Source organism: Nerophis ophidion, linkage group LG10 (assembly GCF_033978795.1).
Source record: "Nerophis ophidion isolate RoL-2023_Sa linkage group LG10, RoL_Noph_v1.0, whole genome shotgun sequence".
Classification (NCBI taxonomy): Eukaryota; Metazoa; Chordata; class Actinopteri; order Syngnathiformes; family Syngnathidae; genus Nerophis; species Nerophis ophidion.
This window is the reverse complement of record NC_084620.1, coordinates 26,342,975-26,358,723: the sequence shown is the minus strand read 5'-3', so window position 1 is coordinate 26,358,723 and position 15,749 is coordinate 26,342,975. Positions and strand designations below refer to the sequence as shown.

The window sequence follows — 15,749 nt, the reverse complement described above, 5'->3', positions numbered from 1 at the left end:
TGTGTGTATATAAATGTATATATAATATACTGTGCTGGATGGAAAAAGATTGAAAAATAAAAATATTACTTTTAATTAACACATTATATTTCATTAACACACAGTGTTTTATATATATATACATATATATATATATATGTATATATATACACTTACATATATATATGCACATATACATATAGATGTATATATACACATATGTACACATACAGTATATACTTATAAATACACAGTATATACTTATATATACACTCATATGTATCAACATATATATATATATACGTGTGTGTGTGTATGTATAGATATGTGTATAGATATATATCTACTCTTATATATTTTTAAAGTTTAATCATGTTAAAACAGTTTAAGCATCCTTAACCAATTTTAATGACATTAAAAGAAAACTGAACTTTTTTATTTATTTTGCCCATCAATAATTAGTCAAAAACTGCTAGCAGGAGACAGCTAACAATGCGAACTAATTATTTATTCCGTCTGTAAAGTTCGCTCAAAAAACCTTCCGAAAGTTTCATATACATGCCATGTAGAAGCAAACATGCTTAATATTTCATGTAATATTCACAGTATTTTAGTCAATTCCGCTTTACAGCGCACATAACAACAAACGCTACTTACGTCAACAACAACTACCATTAACAATGGGAGACTATGTGAGCGCCAATGACGACTACTTTGGGACAAAAGATTATCCAGAATCTTTTCTTTTTGAGACAGAATATTTATGGACGGGCTAAAAGTTTTAGAAGTTGGGTGCTAAGGTGAACCAGCCTAGTTAAACACTAAACCATTACATATCAGTAGTGCTAAACAACATACGAACATAACTTCACCGGCAATATCCGATCTCACTGGGATGCACTGGTCACGTGTGTAATCTCAAATTTGACCCACTTCTCGGCTTATTGACACAACCTTCTACTATACAGGTGAGAGGCAGGATTTATAATCTAGGAGAGGTCTCGTAGCTATCATTAGCATAACACTTGGTAGTGGCCCGAGCTGCTGGGAGCAAAGCGTGTCACTACGCCAGAAAAGTAGTCCGCTTGTGTTAGCCTTTACACTAACAATGTTGCTATATCTTGGTTAATATGCAGGTCACGACATTTAATTAAAGCAGTTTAGGAGGTTTTCGTAAGATAATTAAGTATAATTCTTATTACCTGCATCGTTAACCACATCTGCTAGCAGTTTTTCACTATCTATAATGCACAGAAAAGGAAAAAACATTTTTATTTTGTCTCACATAAGGATTGTGATTGAAGCGCAAAATTCCAAAAAGTGCAGTTTTCCTTAAAGGGAGAATAAAGCTATATAAATATGAAGGGGGCGTTTTTGGGTGGACAATTCATCCATTTTCATCACGGTTTATGTGAATCTATAAAGGATGGCATTGTTTGTAAATGTACATTTTCTATAGTCCTAAGTAAACAACTTTAGCAATCAGGGCTTCAGGTGATGGTTCATGAAAAATAAAATGATAACATAATACTGCTCTGAAGAAATATGTGTCTTCCTGTTCTTGATAGGTGGCTCCATCATAAATGTAGACTGAAAGACTTCTGAATGACAAATATTTTTCAGGAGATCAACTGTATCTCCATGTGTCAAATGAAACACTTCTTTCGCTAGTATACAGTGTGCACTGTGTACGTAGATCCTGAGAGCGTACATTTTGACAGTAGTAAGTAGCTATAATGGCGACTAATGAGGATGGTAAGTGTCAATATTTTTACCTTTCAGTGTAATTTTGCTATAATTCTCACTGTCGACGCGCTTATGCACTCAAGAGGCTGAGAGTATGTGCGCAAATTGAGCCGGTACACTTCCATAAGTATACTGTGTAGACTCTGTACTTAGTACTAAGTGTGCGTACGCTACTGTGTGAATTGATCCACGGCCTAAATCTGTATGGTGTGAGCTCTAACCAGAAACATCCAAGTGACAAAGTGAAGTACTGGACCTGAACTAAAATAAAACAAAAGTAAAATGAAAACAAAAGTGGTCAAGGTAGTCGTTTCCCTTTGAAAAACCTGACAACTGTATGAGGTAGAGGTTTTGCGGTGTGGAAGCTTAATCTTCCTCTATAATGTTCCTCCGGGGACTCTCTTCCTCTTCTTCTTCTTCCTCCTCCTCTTCTTCTTCTTCATCCTGGCAATAAAAAAACAATATATGTTATTTAAGCAATTAGACAGGAGTCCAACGGAGGGGATAGTCTAACAAAGACAAAGCAGAACAAGCTAACGAAGCAAGCTAACCGTTTGGGGTGTATAAAATAGTCAGGAAGTGTCATGAATACAAAGGATTATGGGTATTTGTTGTGTTGCGTTTATGTTGTGTTACTGTAAGGATGTTCTCCCGAAATGTGTTTGTCGTTCTTAATTGGTGTGGCTTCAAAGCGTGGCGCATATTACTAAGAGTGTTAAAATTGTTTATATCACAACCTTTAGTGTACTTTGTGTCACCCAGTATGCCTTGCAGTCGTGTGCATGTTGCCGCGGAAGCCACACACAACATGATGCTGGACTGACAAGCAGATCGTGTATGATGTAGAAGGCGACAAAGCTAATGGCTTCATAGCACGCACTAATATTTAATATCTGGGTGACTACCGGTAGTCATTCAAGAGAATAATAGCGTCTCCTATTGACTGCTTCGCTTTATGACACGGGTCTTAAATGGCTCTTTGAATGGCAAAAGATACCGATCCCAGAACCATGTATATCAAATGTTTCCGGATGGTTCAACCGCCACCCGCCCGAATCTAATTAAAATCAAATTTTTCGTCATGTCAACCGCCCGACCCGCGGTTTACCCGCGGACTCCGCGCATCTCTAATATATATATATATGTATATATATATATATATATATATATATATATATATATATACATATATATATATATATATATGTATATATATATGTATATATATATGTATATATATATATATATGTATATATATATATATATATATATATATATATATATATATATATATACACACACAATATCCATCCATCCATCCATCTATTTTCTACCGCTTATTCCCTTTTGGGGTCACGGGGGGCGCTGGCGGCTATCCCAGCTACGATCGGGCGGAAGACAGGGTACACCCTGGACAAGTCGCCACCTCATCGCAGGGCCAACACAGATAGACAGACAACATTCACACTCACATTCACTAGGGACAATTTAGTGTTGCCAATCAACCTATCCCCAGGTGCATGTCTTTGGAAGTGGGAGGAAGCCGGAGTACCCAGGGGGAACCGATGCATTCACGGGGAGAACATGCAAACTCCACAAAGAAAGATCCCGAGCCTGGGATTGAACCCACAATATAACCATATATATATATATATATATATATATATATATATATATATATATATATATATATATATATATATATGTATATATATATATATATATATATATATATATATATATATATATATATATATATATATATATATATATATATATATATATATATACATACATACACACCTAGGGAGGTGTTTAGGGCACGTCCAACCGGTAGGAGGCCACGGGGAAGACCCAGGACACGTTGGGAAAACTATGTTTCCCGGCTAGCCTGGGAACGCCTCGGGATCCCCCGGGAAGAGCTAGGCGAAGTGGCTGGGGAGAGGGAAGTCTGGGTTTCCCTGCTTAGGCTGTTGCCCCCGCGACCCGACCTCAGATAAGCGGAAGAAGATGGATGGATGGATGGATGGATATATATATATATATATATATATATATATATGTATGTACACACCTTCAGTACAGGCCAAAAGTATGGACATGCCACCTTGTCATTCAATGTGTTTTCTTTATTTTCATGACTATTTACATTGTAGATTGTCACTGAAGGCATCAAAACTATGAATGAACACATGTGGAGTTATGTACTTAACAAAAAAAGGTGAAATGATTGAAAACATGTTTTATATTTTAGATTCTTCAAAATAGCCACCCTTTGCTCTGATTACTGCTTTGCACACTCTTGGCATTCTCTCAATGAGCTTCAAGCACACCTGTGAAGTGAAAACCATTTCAGGTGACTACCTATCTCACATATATATCATGTTTGGTTACATTGTCATAAGAAATTTACTAATTTGTACTTTATCTAAAAGTATCTACTATTTTTCCTACTATGATTTTGTACTCGTCCAACAGTTTTTTCAAGGTGGGATACAATTATTTTTGGGAATCATGTCATACAAGTGTAAGACCCAAACCGACTCCTATCTTGGAGGTTGGAATGAAAAGGGCTTGAGTTGTTTTTCAGACTGGTGTTGTCGGGCTGAGATAAAGCAGCCTATCAGAGTGGGTGTGCTAAATGACATTTTTATGGTTAGCAGCTCTCAGGGCCTCACAGCACCTCCCAACTACTTCAGACCGTGTTCCCACACAGCCACAAATCAGACGCGAGCGACGCAAACGTGCTCTGTACCAGCAAAAACAGGGAGGTTGGTGGATTCTTGGACAGTGAGGGCATGGCGGGGGTGGGGGTCCTGTGTCATGTTTCGCTCACTCTATACCATTCTACTTCCATTTTCCCTTTGATGAAGGGCGCACACAGAGAGAATGCAAAGCATTACTCACAATTATATGTTACACATGCACATGAGTGGAGGAACATGAGGTTGTTTTTCTGCAAATGGACACAGATAATGGCTTACACGTGTATCAAATATATTGTTCATTTGAGTCAACTGGATGGATCAACAAATCATGTGATGGTATCAATTATATATTTCCATTGTTTGCAATTATTACTAAAAGTGTATGCTTAAGTTGACATGAAGGTGTTCCACTGTATATAATATGATGAGGATTCCAGGATAAAGGTATTGTAGGTGTGTAATATATATCATCATTGGGATGATCCTTACCTTTACAGGTTTTTTCTGGACAACTTGCCGAGGCTGCAAGAGAGCAGAGGGGAAAATGTTATCCTCAAAATGCTACGATCCAAGATTGAGACAAAAATAAAATATGATTTTTTTGTCATCAAGTATTTATATTATCATTTGGTGCAGCCGGGCCAGAGCAGGAGGGGATAGAAAGAGAAAAATAGGAAGACAGAAGGGGAAATTGTGTAGACAAGAGGGGGATAAGACAGAGAGAAAAAAACAACAACAGTAAACCCAACAATAACAACAACAACAATAATAGAGCAACATCAGCAAATATGATATGTACAAATATGATGGTAAAGAAAAGCAGTTAGTGAAATAAATAATAATGCAGAAAGGACAATGAGCATTATTACACTTCAAATGAAGCAGTACAGATACCAATACAAATAGCGCTATTGATAATAAATAATACCAATAATGTACCTCTATCATCAACAATAAAGTTGTTCAAATGCAACAATACATATATGTAATGATAACTTGAGATACAAAAGAAAGCAGATAAATGGAGGGGAAGAAAGAGAAGTCAGCTATATTAACCTTGTAGATTGTTATAGTAAAATTAGGTTAAGCTTTGTCAGTGTGCCATGTGTTACCCAGTTTAACCTAGGGTAACAAGGTTAATTCATTTTTGTTTAAAACGTGATCATATGCATGCACCAACCAACTACTTGAGTCAGTGCCGAGTCTGCAATTGGACCTGGTCACGTGCAACAAAACATATGGATATCAGTCGGTATTACTTGGCAGTACCGACTGATATTAGTCACTATCTATAAAAGCAATGGATTCAGTACCTATCCCAGGTCAGTTGTGACCAAAATTGAGTTTTTTTGCATCACTGGTGTTACAGTATTTGGACGCAGAGCCCAATAACATCATCCTGTTGTCAAAAATGGAGGTGGAAACAATCCGCTTTGTGGCTGTTTCTCTGATCAAAATTCCTCCTGAGATGTGTGCAACCCTGGTGACCAACTATAAGAAACGTCTGACTTCTGTGCTTGCCAACAAGGGTTTCTCCAACAAGTACCAAGTCATGTTTTTCTTGATGAATTAAGCATATTTTCTCCACTATATCTCATGCATTAACAATGTAAATTCATGATCAATTGACCAACTATAAGAGGACATGAACTTTACAAGCTGTATCACAGGGTCAGTCGGATTTGTCCCTAACTTCCGCCTAGTCAGCGTCTCCAGTTTTATGACAGGAGGCAAAGAGTCAAAGGAAGCAGCTACCCACCAAATGGGCATTATTAGCTCCAAGGGGGTTCGAGTGGATGACAAATATAAGATGCAGCTGCTCTTCACACCTCGCAGTCATGTAAATTGAACCTGTATGATTGTCTTATTTGGATGTACAGGATTAAGCTCCTTGTATAAAGAGTAAGAATAAAAAAATCCTGGGAAGTAATTCAACATCCAATGATTAACTTGATCACACACAAAACCAATCGTCAACTACACTGAGCTAGGTTTAATAAACGTGGACATGAGGTTCGAGCATGGAAAAAAATATACCTTCAAAGTTTGATAATCAAAAGACAAATGGTGAATGACTTAGTTACCTGCCCCTGCGAAGATGTTTTGTTTGATGGTGGTCATGTTTTTTGTGCTCATCTTATTAAAATTTCACCCACATGTGCTTGTCAGTCCCCTAAAATTGTGTAACAAATTTGTTTCTACCGAGTGTGTAGCAATTTCTAAGCACCATAAAGTTAAAGTGAGTATTTGGTAGAAAGCAATACTCTCAATCCAACTTAAAGTACCAGTAGAGTGGAGAAACAAGTTGACTTTATATGCGTTTCATTGTATCCATGATTAAACCATATACAATTGTATTAAAATCCGCAAAATATGTGAAAACACTGTTTAAACATGACAAAATGCCACAAAATCAGTTAGCCATTTTGAATATTGTACTCTAAATACCTCTAGCTATTTTCGAAGATTGACATCACAGTAGTAACGCTTCTGCACTCTGACAATGTTATCAAATCAGTCATACTGGAAATACGCAAAAATTAGAAAGAAGTGGCATTTATCATTCACAATCCTTATGTAAGACAAGGACACATACTTGGATTTTTTTTACGCATTCAAAATCGTACATTAATAGCTAACAATTGATTCAACAGATCGAGGGTCCTCTGTTGCGCTCATTGTAACTTTCAAAAAACATCCAGAACTACCAACAATATTCCATTTACATGTCGTGACCTGAAAATTAACCAAATATAAGTAATATTGTTATAAGCAAAAAACAGAACGACTATTTTAGCGGCTTATGTATAGCAGTGAGCTAATGCTAGCTTACGCTGCTGTTGTTGACACACTGAGCTGACGGCTGCTTCTGCTTCATCTCAAACTTGCTTAAAGTAAATTCTAGATTATAATTCATGCAGCTCTCACCTAATAGTAGTAGGCAAATGTGGCCATGGTCTGACAGGCTGGTCGACCTTGACATTCCCCGAAATGGCGAAATAGACCCCACAAGACGCTTCTTGCAGGAACTTTTTTTAACCCTTCATGAGGATTGCGATTTAGTCTTCATCTAAACGAAATTATGTGAGTGTCCCGCCGGGACGAGAGTGGAAATATAACACCAAGTGTTTGTTTTATTCTGGTTTGTTATTTTCAGTTCGTATGTTTACCACCGAGCAATGCTGTGGATGCTAGTGTCACAATGAGACTGCATCCATTATTTGGCTTCTAAAACTTTTTGCTCCACCTCTTTGTGATCGGGCTCAAAAATATAACATTCTGAATCATAATTTTTCCAATAGTAATAGTTGTCGGCGCTCACAAAGTCTACTTCATTAGAAAAATCCAAGATGGCTGCGCGAGGACGGGCTGCGGCTTGCAGAAGCTCTTGGTAGAAATGGCACATTTGGCTAAAAATACCGGACAATTCTGCTATTTCATGGCTGGCTTACAGCGTGGACACTCCGTGATCACTTACGACCGCCACACAATTCTGGATGTGGGTAGATCGGGCCGTTTTGGGTTGAAAGATGCGTGTATGTTGGACCTCCTCGCTAGCATGGGAATAGTTCGCCGGCTACATCCAGCGGCCTTTGACGCAGCGGAGTATAGTACCAGCGGAGACCGTCAAAGGAAGACACGCAAGCGGTGTGATCAAAAGCAGCAGCGCAGATGCCAAGCTAGGCTAACAACAAAGCAAAAGGCTAATCCCCACAGAAAACCGCTTCCTTCCATCCTGAAGCTGGATTTAAATGGAAGACGCGAGCCCACTAGTCTGGGTGAGGAGTCAGTTAAAACTCATTTCAGTCAGCCTTTAACAGTGGTGTCCAACAGGTGGGTAGCAAATAAAAATGTTTTGCCCTTTTTAAGGAGGCACTGTAACAATAACATAAAACAAGGTGCAACATGAATCTAAAGCATGCAGAATAGAATACAAAACATGCATTGTTTACCAATATTAAAAAGCATGCAGAGTAAAAGAACAATACCAAACACGTTAAATCACGCTAGAAAAATATAAGACATGGTAAAAGATTATAATGCATACAGAGTAGAAAAACAGTATAGACATCAAATCACACTAGAACAATATAAAACAAACATGGTATAAAAATATTACAAAGCAAACAAGAGTGGAATAGTTGTAATCTAAAAGATTTTGTTTAGTTTATCGCAGCCCTAAGCAAACAATCGGAAAATTCCCAACATATCAATTCCTAGATATGGTCGTAATTATTTTAAGTGCACTACGCATAATAAACGCAACATTATTAATGTTCCAGTAGCTCCACCCACTTGGTAGATGACTATGAAATTCTTAAATAAAAAAATTTTACTCATTAGAAAGGAGTTTAAAGACAATGCGTCCCAGCTACAACTGGGTTCTATTAACACAGATACGACTGTATATACGGTGGATACTGCCCTCCAAAATAGCTTCTCTCGTTTTGAGGAAATAACATTAGAAGAATTGTTACAAAGTTTAAATGGAATAAAACAAACAACATGTTTACTTGACTCACTTTCTGGGAAACTTATCAAAGAGCTCAGTGCTAAATATTAAAAACGTATCACTTTCCTCTGGCACTGTTTCCCTAGCATTCAAAAAAGCGGTTATTCATCCTCTTCTTAAAAGACCTAACCTCGATCCTGACCTCATGGTAAACTACCGACCGGTGTCTCACCTTCCCTTTATTTCAAAAATCCTCAAAAAAAATTGTTGCGGAGCAGTTAAATGAACACTTATCGTCTAACAATCTATGTGAAACCTTTCAATCCGGTTTCAGGGCAAATCGCTCTACGGAGACAGCCCTTGCAAAAATGACTAATGATCTATTGCTACAATGGATTCTGATGCGTCATCTATGTTGCTGCTCCTCGATCTTAGCGCTGCTTTCGATACCGTCGATCATAATATTTTATTAGAGTGTATCAAAACACGAATTGGTATGTCAGACTTAGCCCTGTCTTGGTTTAACTCTTATCTTACTGATAGGATGCAGTGCGTCTCCCATGACAATGTGACCTCGGACTACGTTAAGGTAACGTGTGGAGTTCCCCAGGGTTCAGTCCTTGGCCCTGCACTCTCCAGCATCTATATGCTGCCGCTAGGTGACATCATACGCAAATATGGTGTTAGCTTTCACTGTTATGCTGATGACACCCAACTCTACATGCCCCTAAAGCTGACCAACACGCCGGATTGTAGTCAGCTGGAGGCGTGTCTTAATGCAATTAAACAATGGATGTCCGCTAACTTTTTGCAAATCAACGCCCAAAAAAACGGAAATGCTGATTATCGGTCCTGCTAGACACCGGGCTCTATTTAATAATACAACTTTAACATTTGACAACCAAACAATTAAACAAGGTGACTCGGTAAAGAATCTGGGTATTATCTTCGACCCAACTCGCTTGTTTGAGTCACACATTAAAAGCGATACTAAAACGGCCTCCTTTCATCTCCGTAATATCGCTAAAATTCGCTCTATTTTGTCCACTAGTCACGCCGAGATCGTTATCCATGCGTGTGTTACGTCTCGTCTCGATTACTGTAACGTATTATTTTCGGGTCTTCCCATGTCTAGCATTAAATGATTACAGTTGGTACAAAATGCGACTGCTAGACTTTTGACAACAACAAGAAAGTTTGATCATATTACGCCTATACTGGCTCACCTGCACTGGCTTCCTGTGCACTTAAGATGTGACTTTAGGGTTTTACTACTTAAGTATAAAATACTACACGGTCTAGTTCCAGCCCATCTTGCCGATTATATTTTACCATATGTCCCGGCAAGAAATCTGCGTTCAAAGGACTCCGGCTTATCAGTGATTTCCAGAGCCCAAAAAAAGTCTGCGGGCTATAGAGCGTTTTCCGTTCGGGCTCCAGTACCCTGGAATGCCCTCCCGGTAACAGTTCGAGATGGTACCTCAATAGAAGCATTTACGTCTCACCTTAGAAACTCATTTGTATACTCTAGCCTTTAAATAGACCCCCTTTTTAGACCAGTTGATCTGTCGTTTCTTTTCTTTTTCTCCTCTGTACCACTCTCCCTTGTGGAGGGGTCCGGTCCGGTGGCCATGGATGAAGTACTGGCTGTCCAGAGTTGGGACCCAGGATGGACCGCTCGCCTGTGTATCGGTTGGGGACATCTCTGCGCTGCTGATCCGCCTCTGCTTGGGATGGTTTCCTATTGGCTCCACTATGGACGGGACTCTCGCTACTGTGTTGGATCCACTTTGGACTGGACTCTCGCAGTTTTGTCGGATCCACTATGGATTGAACTTCCACAGTAGTTAGACCGCTCTACATTCATTGTTTTCGGTCCCCTGGGGAGTGGGGGGAAGGGGGGGGGGGGGGGGGGCCCACATATGCGATCCTCTCCAGGGTTTCTCATAGTCATCATTGTCACTGTCACCGACGTCACACTGGGGTGAGTTTTCCTTGCCCTTTTGTGGGATCTACCGAGGATGTCTTGTGGTTTGTGCAGCCCTTTGAGACACTAGGCACTCACCAAGGGTGGACGCTCCCCTTTCCTCTCCCTTATCTCTCCTACATGGTTCTTTTTTTTGTCTTGTCTTAACTTTCTTGATGCCAAATCTAAACATTGGAACTATTTAACTGGCCTCAACAAAATTGACAAGATCTTGGGTTTGGGGGAACCTGCTGTCGTGACGAAGCGGTTGTTGCTGGACACACGACGGACTCTTGGGAGAAGAAAGAGGGCCGCGTGCCTGGCGACCCTTTTCAGTCGACGACGTGAAGATATCCACCTATTCGGAATTATGACAACAGGACATCTGCTGATTGGAGTAAGCGTTGCTCTGGTTTGTCGACAAATTGGAAGTTGCTGGCAGTCTTCAAAGTACCCCAAAGCTGCCATAAATGATTGGAGGATGCGGGAAGAACTGTGGATTACATCGGACTGTCTACCCCGCAGTTTTTTAGGACCAGTCATAGACAATTTAGCGTGAAAAGCAAATTTGATTTTTACTCTCATACAAATCATTCTAACTTGGATTGTTTTCCTGGCTTCGAGACTCTCCCGAAGGACGGTGTGGTGAAGACACAACAAACTCCCTTCTTGTCTCTCATGGATACACACCTGTTGTTGTTGACTTTGGACTAGCGACTGCATAAGGCCACGGAACGGAGACACACTGCGGGCTTACACACACACACACACATCCACAAAAAAAATATACGCCACACCCCCCCAACCCAACGCCCTCGACGCAAATCCCGTAGGGGTGATGAATGGATGGTCAGCGCCTGAAGAGCTGCGGCCTACCACCATGACCTTGAACTACCTTCCCTCTGTTGCTAGATATCTCGAGATGTATGTTGGAATATGTATATGTGCTTTGCTATGGAGGTTTTTTCCCGCTCAAGACTGGGCCCCCTTAGGAGCCCAGTCTAGATTGTATTTTTTTACTCATTCTTTCCCCAGAGTTTACCTTTTTCCCATCTTTTACGGGGCGCCTTATGGCGACTCATCAGCGTTCTTGTTCTGTAACCCTGTACACTGTTTGTCTAATCTTGAATAGGTTTGTGCTGAAAACAAAGTTTCGTTTTACTTGTGCAATGACAATAAAGAACTATCCTATCCTATTCTATCCTATCCTACTAGTGATTCAGGGCTATATAAACAAACATTGATTGATTGTTTGATTGATTGATTGTTGTTGAAAGGGAAGGGCTCTTTGATTCCTAACGCTACGACATACATCACGTGACTGGTTTCCTCATTATCTTCAATGTAGAGGCAACTTGTTTTTCCACTCTACTGATACTTAAAGGATCAGACTTTGGGGTCTAATAGTAGCCCTACCATGTGGTGTATTTGTTGGAAATAGAATAGTAAAGGCAACAGTGGAGTGATAAGGTTGACCAATGTTCATCATTCCGTGTGCAACTGTTCAGGATTAGAACAATTACTTTACACAAATACATAAAGGTACTTTAATCAACGATATGATAAGCGGTAGAAGATGGATTGACGGATGAATGTTTTAATCCATTCTTTCTGTGACGGTATCGTGGCATTGTGATGTGGATGGTGCTTTTCCAAGATGCAGATCGGGCTCGTACACAGCGTACAAGTACGAAATAAAGATTTATTTAAACTAAAACAGGCTAGGAACAGAAACACTGCTGCTAAGGAAAAAAAGGCAAACAAAAATCTACTAGCATGTGAGCTAGGGAAACAAACAAAACACTTGCACAAGGCACGACAGGTAAAACAAAGAGCTAGCATATGAGCTAGAAAACACGAGAGGCTAAGCGTGGAAGCTAGCGAGTCTAAAGAGTGTTTTACCAGAGTAGGGAGTCCACGAAGTCACTGATTGCGCGTAGCAAACTCGACGAGACGAGGACGAGTAAATGAAACAGGCAGGTTAAATAGAGTCTCTAATGAAAGGCAGGTGTGCTAACAAAGGCAGGTGAACAAATCAAGTCATCATGGAGAAAAAAACTAACAAGGAAATGCACACACAAACTCAGCACCGAAAGAGTCCAAAACAATCAAAATACACAAAAAGGACTCAAAAAACAAAAACTATATATGATCCGGCCGGCGGATCATAACACTTTCTTGCCGGTCTTCAGTTGCACATTCACTGTAAAGTGAGGAATATCCTAAACCATTGTAAATCTTCACTGGAAGTAGCATTATAGCTACTTAACAGCTGAGCAGCCCAACAGCTCTGAGAATGCAAAAGAACATGGGGTGTATATCCTGTGCATGTAATCCAGGCCAGCTGCAGGCCACTCAGGCCCGACATCCACCAAAGAGCACTTCTAGCAACTGGTGGATTTCTGACCAGCTGCAATGCCAAGAATCTAAATACAGATATGCAATATATGCCAAAACCGGATGGATAGCAGAAGTAAAATGCAAAAACATGGTGGTTACAAATCATATCACCTAGTCCTGGGCCAATATTCGATAAATCAATTAACCGACAATTAAAGTCGGTAAGTTTCCCAACGTCGATAAATTGCCATGTGTATGCATCAAGAGCATTCACGTTTTTTGATGCTTTTAGTGGCTATGTGCGATTGTACCATAGTGGTATGTAAATAAGGTAAATTATGTTGTTTTTATTAAGTGTTTTTGACTCTTTGTGCAGCGGCGCGGGCGCTGGCTCGTTAGCTCCACATAGTGCAACTAGTTAACATGTAGCAGCTAACATGGATAAAATGATCACAAAACCAAATTCCACCGCACCAATGTGGGAATATTTCAGTTAAAACTGTTTGGAACAATATAAGCCTATCAACACCGAGAAGCCAGTTTGCCTAATGTGTGCGACGACAATAAACATGCACGCTCAGTTGAAACACAACCACTCGACAGTCCACAATCACTTTATGTTTGGTGAACAAGCCAGGTCAGTGTGAACAAAACAGTGCAAAATGACGTGCACTTACAGGAAGTGTGGTTAAATACATCGCCAAAGACATGCTGCCATTTGATACTGTTATAAAACTAGCATTTTTTTTAAAGTGCTGTCATTTTGTCATGTCATGTTGGTGCCAAACTTAATTTTGTTTTGCATATGATCTGTTAATACATCTGTTTAAACTGTAGTGTTTATATTGTTACTTTGCACTTTTGTTTAAGAAAGTTCTAAACCTGTTTGTCAGTTAAGTAATGTACAACTAGACTTCTGCCTACATGTTCAATATTGAAGTGCAACTTTGTTTTTCAATACTTTATTTAGCTATTTCAATTGTTATGGTTGTGTTTACGTAAGCCGCCTCCCCACCTTAAGATATTGTATTGCTTTTGGTTGTAATGGTGCAACATTTCCAACAGATAAAGAATATTTTATTGTTATTATTTGTTTGTTTAATTTAACTTGGAGATTTAAACATTTTCATTCCAATTGCAATGTTAGAATACACTAATACAGGTTTATTGCATTTGAAAGGATATACATGCTATATACTGTATTATTATGTTTTATAATTTCATCAATGGTTAATTAGTGCTCATGAAAATAATGTCAATAATATCGTTTATTGGAAATATTACGTGGACCAATAAATCGTCAAGCAAAATGTGTTATGGTATCAGGTTTACCCCTTCTGATTGTGTGCGAGAATGCCTAAAAATAATATTTTACAGTCATCATACAAAATTCTAGTTTGAGTGACTACTACAGTAGAAGCTTATAACGACAACCCGTTTATGTCGACCAACTCCTCAAGTCCCAGTTCACCATGTTCTTGGTTTTACGAAAAATTGCCTGGTAAAGTCGACTTCGTCATACATGGTTAGGGCAGAAGCTGCTATGTGGCGTCACGTGTATCAGAGGTCTCAAAATATGGCACCATTTGTTTGCACGTGAATTGGTACTCGGAAGTATCGACGGACTTCGGTCGATATCTATAAAAATACCAAATTTGATACGATATGGTTATGGTCAGTCGACTGTCCGAGGGGCGTCAACATGGATGTGTTTTTTGTAATAAACATAACCATTAACCCTTTCAGCACAGAAAGATAGAGGTTCTCTTTTACCAGAACTCAAAAGCTCCGTCTCCAAAAAGAAACACCACTGCATTGGAGTTTTTCCAATGTCACCCAGCAGATGACTTGAGGCGTAACACGAGGGCAGCACACGAAGCAGTGTCGTCCCTTCTCATGAATGCTGGGTAAGAATAAAACAGGAGTGCGCCTGGGACCCCTTTCTGGGGCTGAAACGCAATCACTCAAGAATGTGAGGTTCCAAGCTATCAGGCTCCTCACCCACACCAAAAGTCCAAACTGATCAAAGCCTTCACTCACAAAAGTACATTGCACAGGCCACCATTCAGAGAGACTCAAGGCCACTCGCTTTGCTCCTCCTTTGTTCCTCAAAGTTTTAGCCTCGATTTGACTCCCTCTTAAAATGTACACGCACACACACTTGGTATGACTGTTATATAGCTGCAAGCTGGGTGCGTTGTGTAACAACCTCTTAAACAAAAGCTTTCAATATATCTTAGAAGTCTACATGAAAGAGCTTGTATCAAAATGAAAAATGGGAAAAAGTGCAAAAATATACATACCTATAATATGTTTTAAGTAGAAATCTAGAAAATCAGAAAAAAATCAAATGAAGACTAAAAATCCTTCTTAAAAATATGTTGCTACAGCATAGAAAAAAGACCTCAATGATTGCCAACAAAGCATATTTTATTATATAGATAAAGTAATATATTTTTTGCACCTAAAACAAAAGAGGGTTGCAATGATTGCACTGATTTTTTTTCTAAATCAGTTATTGATAAATTAGTAGAGTTGGGACTCTTTGGGCAACTCC

At 39.3% G+C, this 15,749-nt stretch overlaps 1 protein-coding gene across 1 annotated transcript in view; it reads right to left on the bottom strand.

Annotated features, from left to right (window-relative positions):
• Positions 1 to 289: 289 nt before the first annotated feature.
• The window catches only part of hmga2 (high mobility group AT-hook 2), a 52,414-nt gene continuing 36,954 nt past the window's right edge, over positions 290 to 15,749 (bottom strand). Inside the window, exons 4-5 of the mRNA XM_061911890.1 lie at positions 4,923 to 4,955; positions 290 to 2,169 (exon numbers count right to left, since the gene is read on the bottom strand). Of these exons, the coding sequence (XP_061767874.1) occupies positions 2,092 to 2,169; positions 4,923 to 4,955 (111 nt within the window). The 3' untranslated portion in view covers positions 290 to 2,091. The remainder of the gene's footprint in view (positions 2,170 to 4,922; positions 4,956 to 15,749) is intronic.